Raw genomic sequence first — 12747 nt, forward strand, 5'->3', positions numbered from 1 at the left:
GAAAACGAAAGCGCACAGTTCTGTCAGGCTAAGACACTAAACAGAAAACAAGATCCCACAACCTAATGGTGGGAAAAAGGGCTGCCTAAGTATGATCCCCAATCAGAGACAACGATAGACAGCTGCCTCTGATTGGGAACCACACTGGCCAAAAAACAAAGAAACAGAAGACATAGAATTTCCCACCCGAGTCACACCCTGATCTAACCAAACATAGAGAATAATCAGGATCTCTAAGGTCAGGGCGTGACACTAAGACAACAACACAGTGTGGCAGCAACACATGACAAGCCATGACAAGCCAAGGTAACTTATGATCTGCCCTTGCCAGTACTAAGTGGTCACCATCCAACCCTGCCTATAATAAGTAGCCCTAGTCTACTTTCCATATCTGCTCTTATACCTGCAGCTATGTTGTAGAGTAATTATATAGCATACCTACCTGCAACAGGACATTAGACACTATTCAACCATGTAGAGCTGTGGGGTAGTCAGTGGGATCATGCCCAACACTTACAAACCCTCCAGTGTATTAGTCCAAATAGTTTTAGCTGGGACAGAAGCCTGCACACCCTGTAGCTCTCCAGGAAAAGGGTTGATGACCAATGCCCTACATGCCGTGACAGGTCAGGAATGCCTACTAACCCTAATATAGGCAGGCCTACTATACTTAATAGCACAGATAGTGCCAGTGTTGATCTGGGTCTGGACTCAGAGCCCAGGGTCTCGGTCCATTGGCACTAATCCCTGAAACACAAATAAACCTGTAGCCCTTAGAAACTTGTTGTGTTGATCTGGAAGTATTGTATGCAATATGCTGGTAGCTCCATCTTGACCTCTGAATGGCCAGGTTGGATTAAGGAAATGTCCTGTTGTTTGTACTTTAAATTGGTACAGTATTGGTACACACTTTTTAATAAATATTTTTTTTAGTTAGCTGGGACTCAAAGTGAGCTTACTGGAGCTCTGATCTTGACTTGCAAGACACTGCTTATCTCTGCAATATAGTTAAAGGCAGGTAGCAAGGTATACGTGCTGGTAAATGTAATATAAAACCACTTCTAACACAATTTGCCCTGTTTACTAACACCCTAATTATTCATCACCCATCTAGCAATCAAGCCATATTGGAATACTTGCGGTGACAGCCGGTTAAATTGTGTCCCTTGACAAGGCAAGAACAAAATGTATGTCAGGAGAAATGCAGTATTATCATAAGGAGAGTTATACTTGGAATAGTGAGGAGGAATGGAGGGAAAAAGAGAGGCAGAGGAGGTCTAAGAGAGAGAGGGAGGAAAAGGGTGAGGTTGAGTCGGTTTTAAATGGCGGGAAAAAAGGAGACGTTATCTTCAAGAAGAAGTTGAGTTGAAGACGTGAATGAGGGCGAAGTATCGGGGGTGGTAGGTATGGTGAAGTTCTCAGGCTCTACACCGAGGGTCAGGATAAAGATGAGTCTGTGACAGTAGGAGTGAAGTTTTTGGCTGATCCATTTGAGGGTAACCAGAAGTGGTCTTGTGATAATTATATGTGTTTCTGCTGGTCAGAGGGAGCAAGAGATGTGAATTGTTTTACTCTCAAAAAAAGGGCGCCATTGAAAGGAGTAATTACTGGGGTAATGGTAAATGTGAAAGCTGACCAACTGAAGGGAATATTCCCAGTGTTTGTGGTGCTCGTCGTTTGGTGCAACGCAGACAGGGTGGCGTGAGTGGAAAAACAGAAGAGTCATTGTCTGTTCTTTTGAGTTTGATGTTGAGTCTTTGCCCGACAAAGTGATGTTAGGGTATATAAGTTATCCTGTACAAGTTTTTGTGCCGAATACAATATGTTGTTACAGGTGTCAAGCTTATGGGCATGTGGCAGCAGTGCGTAGGAGGGTTCCTAGGTGCGAGAAGTGTGCAAAAGGGCATAAGACAAAGGAATGTGTAGCATTGGGGAAAGTAGTGGTATGTGTTAATTGTAGGGGTGCCCATGGAGCGAGAGAGGCAGGTTGAGGTTTCCAGGGTTAGAGTAGTGCAGAAGTTGTCATATGTTGAGGCAGTGAAAAAAGTAGAGGACAATGGGTCAATGGGAGAGATCGTGAGAGGAATGGTGTGAGTAGTAGATATGTACCAGTACAGAGGGATAAACCAACAAGTGATATATGTTTCAGTAAGATTGGATTTTTGGCATTTATAGTAGTGGTTATCAACTGTACTGCAGGGATGGAACTTAAGTCGCAGAACATAGAGGTTGTGGTGGCAGCTGCAGAGAGGTATTTGGGTGTGCGAGACTTAACATCAGAAGAGTTACAGGGTGTGTTAAGTGGTGGTGTCCCATCATTTGACTGTTGGCCTGAAGTAGGACTAAATAGATTTAAATAGTGGAGTATGGTATTTAGATGGTAGGGTATTTGTTGAATTTTTTATTTCTTTATTTTAGACATAAAAAATAAGCAAACTATAAGGAAGTTATACTCCAGTCTAGTAGGTGGCGGTAATGACACATTTAATGGATGCCAACCTGCTGTTGAACATCATCAAAGAAGAAGAAGCCATATTGGGTTTTCCATCCGGTGACGTCCCTGCACCCAGAGTCGCGGTATACCTCACATTCATTGCAGTAAGTCCCGAGCTGTTACTTCCGGAGATTAGTAAGAGACATTATATTCTTTCATTAAAAATGTGCTTACTAGCTAGATTACTGGTGTACTATAAATGTGTAGTGAAGATAGTGTTCTCAGTGCTGCTGAGTGAATGTTCATGTTGTCTCAATTTAGATCGCTTTCCTAAATACTGTAGTTAGCTAACCAGCACTAAGTTACTAATGTTCCTGCAGTTGTGGCACTACAGTAGCTAGTAGTCTAATGCCGAGGAACTGTCAGAACTAGCCTAGGCAGCCGATACAGTGCATGGACGCTAGATGTGCACTATCAACTACCTAGGCTAAGTCAGAACTGACTTTTTTGCTTGAAAATATCTCCAGGTTTCTGGTAGTAGTAAGCATTATAACACGTACACATACACAGCTATTAGTCACTTCGGTTACCCAGATGTTCAATTCTCGCGAATGTTGTCACGAGAGATTATAGTAAACCATAACGTTAGCTAGTAACCTTTGACCGTTGGGTTTAGAAGGGTAGAATCATGCGCATCTAATTCATTCCAATAGTTAAGCCAATTGTCCTCATGGCACATTGTTACTGCAACTACTTCATTTCGTGTGTGTCATTGAGATATGATGTGTGTAGGACAGGTAGTATATTACTTTCTAGAAGTGTGTTTTAGGCACAAAGCTATTTATTTTGCCAAAGTAATGGTAACAGCACAAATACTGCACTTTCCTCTACTACATGTCGAGGGTGTGTTGATTACATTGACTTGTTGACAGATGTGAGTGATACAATGAAGTCTTAAGGGTACATGGTGGAAACTTTCTCCCTCAGCTTTACACTTGTGTTTCTCTTTCCATCAGCAATGGCTGGAAATCCAGCTGTGGTGATGCGTCTGGTAGCTTCGGCTTACGCTATGGCAGAGAAGGCTGGAGCCATTGTACGAAGGGTTCTTCAGAGCGGAGAGCTGGGCATCGTGGAAAAGGTTTGACTGACTGAACGGAGAGGGGGACAAAATGCTGGAGATTGATGGGCAGTGAAATGGAGCTTGATTGTTGTTTTATAAATGATTTCTCTGTATCAATGTACACAGACAGGTGCCAACGATCTACAGACACTGGCAGACCGGCTGGTCCAGCAGAGCATCTGTGCCTCCCTGTCTAAAAGCTTCCCCAAAATCACCATAATCGGAGAGGAGGTGGGTATATGAATGTACATTAATAGGATCTGTCCTAATGTTATTGACCAATAAACGTTGATCTGCAGATTAGAATACACAACACGTTTCACAACATCCTAGTCTGAACAGTGAACATCTCTCTCGCAAGTCAGGATCTGCCAGAGGAGGCCATCAAAGAGGACCTGATTGAGAGCGGTCAATCTGAAGACATCCTACAGAAGTCCTGTCCAGCAGAGTACAGTGCCCTGAAAGAAGAGGAGGTGAGAGAGACACTTTAGAGCTGAAACTGAAACCTACTGTCCTGATTTTGATTATTTTCTGGGTACTGACTGCTCATTCCAGCTATGTTTCTGTGTTTGAATGGCAGATTTTTATTTTTATTTTTTTAGCTGGTTGTGTGGGTCGACCCCCTTGATGGCACCAAAGAATACACTGAAGGTAAATTAACTTACTAGTGTTATTATTTTTGCCAGTCACTCTGTGATAAGAGTCACTGACTCGAAGCCACAAGAGGGTAGAACATATTTGACAAAAACCTCCCCGTTCTTTCTTTCATTCAGTCTTAACATTACCACATCTCCAACCTAATCATCAGTGCTGATTCCCTGTTTGCTTTCTGTCTCTCTCTCTCTCTCTCTCTCCTATCTACATCCCATTTCTCTTCATCCCTGCTTATCAGCAGCAAAGTGTTTCTACCTGCCAAATCAGATGCGTCACACGGGGTCGGACGCCCAGCTTCTCGGCACGGCTATCTGTATGGTGATAGAGGGAGGGCATTTGGACTGGGAGGGACAAGAGCAGAATAGGTGGAGAGGGAGGGTAAAGGAGAAATGCTTGGGCATCAAATCAAGTTTATTTTCAGCAGATGTCACAAAGTACTTATACAGAAACCCAGCTTTAAACCCCAAAACAGCAAGGTGGCTAGGAAAAACTAGAAAGGCCCAGGAAGAAACCTAGAGAGGAACCAGGCTCTGAGGGGTGGTCATTCCTCTTCTGGATGCATCGTGTGGAGATTATAAGATTTCATGGCCATTAAGGCTAGATTGTTCTTCAAGATGTTCATATTTGACCGGCAGAGTCAAATAATAATCACAGTGGTTGTAGAGGGTGCAACAGGTCAGTACCTCAGTAGTAAATGTCAGTTGGCTTTTCATAGCCGAGCATTCAGAGGTCGCGACAGCAGGTGCGGTAGAGTCAAAAACACCAGGTCCGGGACAAGATAGTACGTCCAGTGAACAGGTCAGGGTTCCGTAGCCGCAGGAAGAACAGTTGAAACCACAGCAACACACTCGCCACAGACACCGTGGATGCCATGGAACCTCATGATGTGATAGCAGGAAATAAGGTGAAATATACAGGGATGGGAAGGTATAGGGGTGCATATGTATTCATATACAGTGCCTTCCGAAAGTTTTCACATCCCTTAACTTTCCACACGTTGTTACAGCCTGAATTTCAAATGGATTAATTTGAGATTTTTCTCACTGGCCTATACACAATACCCCATAATGACAAAGTGAAAACATGTTTTTAGAATTTTTAGCAAATTTGTTGAAAATGAAATGCAGAAAATCTCATATTAGTATTCACACCCCTGAGTAAATACAGTTTTGACTTTACTTGAAAATACAAAGTAACTCAAGCCATTCAGGAACATTCAGTGTTTTTTTCTTGGTAAGCAACTCCAGTGTAGATTTGGCCATGTGTTTTAGTTTATTGTCCTGCTGAAAGGATCATTCCTGGGATCAGTGTCTGGTGGAAAACAGACAACCAGGCTTTCCTCAGATTTTTTCCCCCTGTGCTTAGCTGAAGTCCGTTTATTTTTTTATCCTGGAAAAACACTGCTGTCCTTAACGATTACACGCATAATAATAAAATAAAAGCAGAGATTTAATATATTTTTGAGCATGGTGAAGTTATTAATTACACTTTAGATGATATCAATCAATACACCCAGTCACTACAAAGATACAGGCGTCCTTACTAACTGTTGCCGTGCGACCAGACTGTGGACAGCCAGGCGTCATCAGGCCAGGTAGTCCTGAGGAATGGTCCTAGGGCTTCTCTCTATCCCTTTTTTCCTGTGTACCATTATACTACTTTTACCTCACTGATTTGTTTTTCATGCTGGAAAAATACACTGAACCAAAATATAAACGCAACATGTAAAGTGTTTGGTCCATATTTCATGAGCTGAAATAAAAGCTCCCAGAAATGTTCCATACGCACACTAAAATGGGCAGTTTTGTCACAACACAATGCCACAAATGTCTCAAGTTTTGAGGGAGTGTGCAATTGGCATGCTGACTGCAGGAATGTTCACCAGAGCTGTTGCCAGAAAATGTCATGTTTATCTACCATAAGCCACCTCCAACGTCGTTTTAGAGAATTTGGCAGTACGTTCAACCTGCCTCAAACACAGACCATGTGTAACCACGCCAGCCCAGGACCTCCACATCTGGCTTCTTCAACTGCGGGATCAGTGCTGAGGAGTATTTCTGTCTGTAATAAAGCCCTTTTGTGGGGAAAAACTAATTCTGATTGGCTGGGCCTGGACCCCAGTGGGTTGACCTGGCTCCCAAGTGGGTGGTCCTATGCCCGCCAAGGTCCACCCATGGCTGCACCCCTGCCCAGTCATGTGAAATTCATAGATTAGGGTCAAATTAATGTATTTTGATTGATTTCCTTATATGAACTGTAACTCAGTAAAATCTTTGAAATTGTTGCATGTTGTTTTTAAAATATTTTTGTTCAGTGTAGTTATACAGTACAATGACAATACTTGTGTGAAGTCCACTGTTATTTGTTCCCTTCAGCTAAAATGTTGTCATATGATGTCAGGGCTTCTTGATCATGTGACTGTTCTGATCGGCATTGCATATGGCGGGAAGGCCATTGCTGGGGTCATCAACCAGCCCTTCTTCAATTATCAGGTGACAACAAACAATTTTTTCTACCTTATACCCTCTCACCCTATCAGGGAATGACATATTCAGTAGGGAGGAAATGTTATGAAATGGGGAGATTTGTCCAAATAAGAACAGATGTTTCATTTTCTATAGTGTGCCCTACTGAACACTACTTTAGTCTGTGTGTATAATGTCCTTTCTTCTGTATCTACAGCTGGGGACGGAGTCAGCAGACATGGGGAGAACTCTGTGGGGAATGCCCGGACTGGGCGCTTTCGGGTTCGAGCTACAAGAGGTCCCGGATGGCCGACGCATTGTCACCACAACCCGTTCCCACAGCAACAAACTCGTCACAGACACTGTGGATGCCATGGAACCTCATGATGTGATAAGAGTCGGCGGAGCAGGAAATAAGGTGAAATATACAGGGATGGGAAGGTTAGGGGTGCATATGTATTCTGAGAAAGTATTCACATCCCTTCACCTTCCACATGTTGTTACAGCCTGAATTTCAAATGGATTAAATTGAGATTTTGTGTCACTGGCCTATACACAATACCCCCATAATGACAAAGTGAAAACATGTTTTTAGATTTTTTTTTGCAAATGTTGAAAATGAAATGCAGAAAATCTTATTAGTATTCACACCCCTGAGTAAATACTTGTAGAAGCACCTTGTTGATCATTGCTAGACAACAATTTGCAGGTCTTGCCGTAGATTTAAGTAAAGTCAACTTTAACTCGGCCACTCAGGAACATTGTTTTCTTGGTAAACAACTTCCAGTGTAGATTTGGCCTTTTGTAGATTTGTCTTGCTGAAAGGAGAATTCTTCTCCCAGTGGCTGGTGGAAAACAGACTGAACCAGGCTTTCCTTTATGATTTTTCCCTGTGCTTAGCTGAATTCTGTTTAGTATTTTTATCCTGAAAGACTCCCTAGTCCATAACGATTACACGCATACTGATAAAATAAAAGCAGAGATTGAATATCTTCTTGAGCATGGTGACGTTATTAATTACACTTTGGATGGTGTATCAATCAATACGCCCAGTCACTACAAAGATACAGGAGTCCTTCCTAACTCCTTTGCCAGAGGAAGGAAACCGCTCAGGGATTTCACCATGAGGCCAATGGTGACTTTAAAAACAGTTGAGTTTAATGGCTGTGATTGGAGAAAACTGAGGATGGATCAACAACATTGTAGTTATTCCACAATACTAACCGAAATGACAGAGTGAAAAGAAGAAAGCCTGTACATATTACAAATATTCATCCTGTTTGCAATTAGGCACTAAAGCAATACTGCAAAAAAAATGTGGCAAAGAAATTAACTTTATCCTGAATACAAAGTGTTATGCTTGGGGCAAATAAACAGAATAGAGCTAAGCACAGGCAAAATCTTAGAGGAAAACCTGGTTCTGTCTGCTTTCCAGCAGATACTTGGAAACATTCACCTTTCAGCAGGACAACCCAAAACACAAGGCCAAATGTACACTGGCGTTGCTTACCAAGCCATTGAATTTTCCTGAGTGGCCTAGTTAGATTTTCAAGCTGATTTAAGTCACAACTATGGCAAGACTTAAATTGCTATCTAGCAATGATCAACAACCAACTTGATGTTTTAAAAGAATGTGCAAATATTGTACAATCCAGGTGAGCAAAGCTTAGACTTACCCAGAAGGACTCAGATGTAACTGTAGAATCGTGAAAATTCACTTCGTCTGAAGATGACAAATAATTATTTTAGGGGTCTATGACCCTACTATGATATTACATCTGACTTCATTATCATGTGAATGCTATAGCCCCATAATCATACCCAGTGGGTATAGCCAAGTTTGCAAGCCTTGCGTCACCACTTGGAATACTATAAGATGCACGTGTCTAGGTTTACCATTATGCAATTATTAAGAGGCTAAGGGACAAGGAGCTAATATCTAGCAATCAATGTCCTAGCATTAAATGATTGAGTTAACTCTGGCTCAGAAATGCAGTTAGAGAAAGCATACAGTACCAGTCAAAAGTTAACACATCTACTCGTCAAGGGTTTTTCTTTGTCTTCCCTATTATCCTACAATGTAGAAAATAGTAAAAATAAACTATGAAATAATGTAGTAACCAAAAAAGTGTTAAACAAATCAAAATGAGATTATTCAAAGTAGACAACTTTTGCACACTCTGCATTCTCTCAACTAGCTTCACTTGGAATGCTTTTCCAACAGTCTTGAAGGAGTTCCCACATATGAGCACTTGTTGGCTGCTTTTCCTTCACTCTGCAGTCCAACTCATCCCAAACCATTTCAGTTGGGTTGAGGTCAGGTGATTGGAGGCCAGGTCAACTGATGCAGCACTCCATCGCTCTCCTTCTTGGTCAAATAGCCCTTACACAGCCTGGAGGTGTGTTGGGTCATTGTTCTGTTGCAAAACAAATAATAGTCCCACTTAGCACAAACCAGATGGGATGGCATATTGCTGCAGAATGCTGTGGTAGCCATGCTGGTTAAGTGTGCCTTGAATTCTAAATAAATCAGACTGTCACCAGCAAAGCACCCCCACACCACCTCCTACATGCTTCACGGTGGGAACTACACATGCGGAGATCTTCCGTTCACCTACTCTGCGTCTCAAAGACACAGCGGTTGTAGCCAAAAAGCTCAAATTTGGACTAATCAGACCAAAGGACAGATATGTCCACCAGTCTGTCCTTTGCTTGTGTTTCTTGGCCACAGCAAGTCTCTTCTTATTATTGGTGTCCTTTAGTAGTGGTTTCTTTGCAGAAATTCAACCATGAAGGCCTGATTCACAAAGTCTCCTCTGAACAGTTGATGTTGAGATGTGTCTGTTACTTGAACTCTGTGAAGCATTTATTTGGGCTGCAATTTCTGAGGTGCAGTTAACTCTAATGAACTTATCCTCTGCAGCAGAGGTAACTCTACGTCTTCCTTTTCTGTGGCGGTCCTCATGAGAGCCAGTTTCATCATAGCGCTTGATGGTTTTTGCGACTGCACTTGAAGAAACTTTCAAAGTTCTTGAAATGTTCCAGATTGACTGACCTTCATGTCTTTTAAAGTAACGGACTGTCGTTTCTCTTTGCTTATTTGAGCTGTTCTTGTCATAATATGGACTTGAAATGCATTCCACGTGACTACCTCATGAAGCTGGTTGAAAGAATGCCAAGAGCATGCAAAGCTGTCAAGGCAAAGAAAGAGTGGCTACTTTGAAGAATCTCAAATATATTTTGATTTAACACATGATTCTAGATGTGTTATTTCATAGTTTTGATGTCTTCACTATTATTCTGCAATGTAGAAAAGTCAAATAAAGAAAAACCCTGGAATGAGTAGGTGTGTCAACTTTTGACTGGTACTGTATATTGTGAATAAAATGTACTATTAGACATCTCTTTAAATAATATTTAAAGGAAAATTACTCCAATGTGAGGACTACGGTTCGTATGTATTTAAAAGTGATCAGATTTGGACTTCCGAGTGGCACAGCAGTCTAGGGCACTGCTAGAGGCATCATTACAGAGCCGGGTTCGATCCCAGGCTGTGTCGGCTTGGCAGGGTCATACCAGAAATCTTCATGATAAAAAGAATGCAAAATATTCTGTTTTAACGGCATAGAAAATTCATCACTATGATATACAAACGTACATCAAGAGATCTACCCTGACCTAAGTTTAAGACAAGCTTTTATTCTTCTAAGAGCGATAAATCCCAGTATCTCCCATCGTCTAATTTAACATCAATTTGCAAGGCCCAAAACATAAAACATAAGTCATAACTTCAAACACGTCCTCTAATCTAATTATCACACCTCAACACTGTATGATAAGAGCACATCGTTGTTGTTCCCCTTTGAACTTTCCGCTGTCCAACGAACAGAATAACAGTTTCTCTAACAAATCCACAGCACTTACAGTACAATGAAACATATCAAAATTCATAGCTCTTTATGAACTCTTGAATTCACATAGTAACATTGATTGTGTCGATTCAAATCTTCACCTCCTGGCTTCAGTGACCCTAGGACGTCTGTGGGACTGTCTCTTCATCGAGATTACCACAGTAAAGGTGTGTTTGACCACTGTGGCCCACAGTTAGTCAGTCATTCAAACAATGCCATACATCGTGATTGAGTCACCACACTGGGCCTCGGGGCCAACTAGACATCTTCATCACTGGCCTTCATCATTCACTCTCAATTCAACTAGATAATCACTGCCAAAGGTGATTCTAACATGTATTGTGGTATTCAGTGGTGTGAACATTTATAAATGACATTTCATTTTCAATACATTTGCAGTGTTGTGTGTAGATGGGTGTTTTTGAATTGGCTGTAACACTTTGGAATAAGTCGAGGTATGAATACTTTCTGAATACACTAATTATACAATGTAGTCTTACTCCGTTGCACCCTATCTTTGTGTAGATTATTCAGCTTGTGGAGGGGAAGGCTTCAGCCTATGTATTTGCCAGTCTAGGAACTAAAAAGTGGGACACATGTGCCCCTGAAGCCATCCTGCATGCAGTAGGAGGTAAGCAACAATCTTCCTCTTACTGAAAGTACCTCCTAATTATGAGTAAGGACAGTAATGTTGCCTGCCATTTTTTCTCTTTTGTCTGTCCCTCTGCAGGTAAGCTGACAGACATGCATGGCAGTGCGTTGTGTTATGATGCTAACGTGAAGCACATGAACTCCGCTGGGGTGCTGGCCACTCTACGCAACCACCAGTATTATGCCAGCAGAGTGCCCCAGTCAGTCCTGCAGGCCCTCAAGCCCTGATTGATACATTTACTGTACCACGTATTGTCCAAAAACAAATTAGTATAAAATGTTCTTTAATCATGAGAATCGTATTTGTTTATTTCTATAATAACCTGTGTAACATATTGCATATCAGTGTTAAAAACAACACTGCACTTTTATACTGTGTATAGATAATTGTTGACTAGGAAAATCAGGCCATGTTTGACAGTTTAGTTCCCAAATTATTATTTTTTTACTAGACATTTCTACAAAACATTAACAGCCCAGACTGATTCGGCCAGCAGCATACCCCCCCTGCATCCCACTGCTGTGTTTGTCCCTTGATTGGAGACGTGTGCCGTCTTTTGGGTAGGATGTTAAACAGGTGTCCTGACTCTGTGGTCACTAAAGATCCCATGGCACTTATCGTAAGAGTAGGGGTGTTAAGATTCTTACGGCTGAGATCCCGTTAACGGGATCGACTTAACAGCCAGTGAAAGTGCACAGCGCCAAATTCAAACAGAAAGCTCATAATTAAAATTCCTCAAACATACAAGTATTTGACACCATTTTAAAGCTACACTTGTTGTTAATCCCACCAGTGTCCGATTTCAAAAAACCTTTACGACGAAAGCACACCATCTGATTGTTAGGTCAGCACCAAGTCACAGAAAAACAGACATTTTTCCAGCCAAAGAGGAGTCACAAAAAGCAGAAAGAGAAAATTAATCACTAACCTTTTATGATCTTCATCAGATGACACTCATAGGACTTCATGTTACACAATACATGTATGTTTTGTTTGATAAAGTTCATATTTATATCCAAAAATCTTAGTTTACATTGGCGCGTTATGTTCAGTAATGTTTTGCCTCCAAAACATCCGGTGATTTTGCAGAGAGCCACATCAATTCACAGAAATACTCATAATAAACATTGATAAAAGATACAAGTGTTTTACATGGAACTTAATGCAACCGCTATGTCAGATTTCCCAAAAACTTTACGGAAAAAGCACACCATGCAATAATCTGAGTACGGCGCTCAGTCACAAAAACAAGCCATACAGGTACCCGCCATGTTGTGGAGTCAACAGAAGTCAGAAATAGAATTATAAATATTCACTTACCTTTGATCTTCATCAGAATACACTCCCAGGAATCCCAGTTCCACAGTAAATGTTTGTTTTGTTCGATAACGTCCACCATTTGTCCAAATACCTCCTTTTTGTTCACACGTTTAGTTCCGAAGGCCAAAGTCAAAAAAGTCCATTACAGTTCGTAGAAACATGTCAAACGATGTATAGAATCAATCTTTAGG

General features: G+C 41.4%; 1 protein-coding gene across 2 annotated transcripts; it reads left to right on the forward strand.

Moving 5' to 3' along the window:
- The first annotated feature begins 2510 nt into the window (after positions 1 to 2510).
- bpnt1 (bisphosphate nucleotidase 1) lies at positions 2511 to 11532 on the forward strand. Of its 2 annotated transcripts, none has more exons than XM_055872366.1 (9): positions 2511 to 2598; positions 3451 to 3572; positions 3681 to 3785; positions 3920 to 4027; positions 4157 to 4205; positions 6609 to 6700; positions 6891 to 7091; positions 11110 to 11215; positions 11315 to 11532. In XM_055872366.1, the coding sequence occupies exons 2-9, from the start codon at positions 3453 to 3455 to the stop codon at positions 11461 to 11463; spliced, it is 930 nt and encodes a 309-aa protein (XP_055728341.1). In that variant the 5' UTR covers positions 2511 to 2598; positions 3451 to 3452; the 3' UTR covers positions 11464 to 11532. The 2 variants fall into 2 exon arrangements, with proteins under 2 accessions (XP_055728341.1, XP_055728340.1); XM_055872365.1 differs by having other exon boundaries at positions 2536 to 2629.
- Positions 11533 to 12747: the final 1215 nt, after the last annotated feature.

The sequence above is a fragment of the Salvelinus fontinalis genome, chromosome 20 (genome assembly GCF_029448725.1).
Source record: "Salvelinus fontinalis isolate EN_2023a chromosome 20, ASM2944872v1, whole genome shotgun sequence".
Taxonomy (NCBI): Eukaryota; Metazoa; Chordata; class Actinopteri; order Salmoniformes; family Salmonidae; genus Salvelinus; species Salvelinus fontinalis.

Coding starts and splice junctions, on each gene's coding strand:
- bpnt1 (XM_055872366.1), top strand. CDS start 3,453: ATGGCTGGAAATCCAGCTGTGGTGATGCGTCTGGTAGCTTCGGCTTAC. Junction 3,573..3,680: donor AGCTGGGCATCGTGGAAAAG/GTTTGACTGACT, acceptor CAATGTACACAG/ACAGGTGCCAACGATCTACA. Junction 3,786..3,919: donor TCACCATAATCGGAGAGGAG/GTGGGTATATGA, acceptor CTCGCAAGTCAG/GATCTGCCAGAGGAGGCCAT.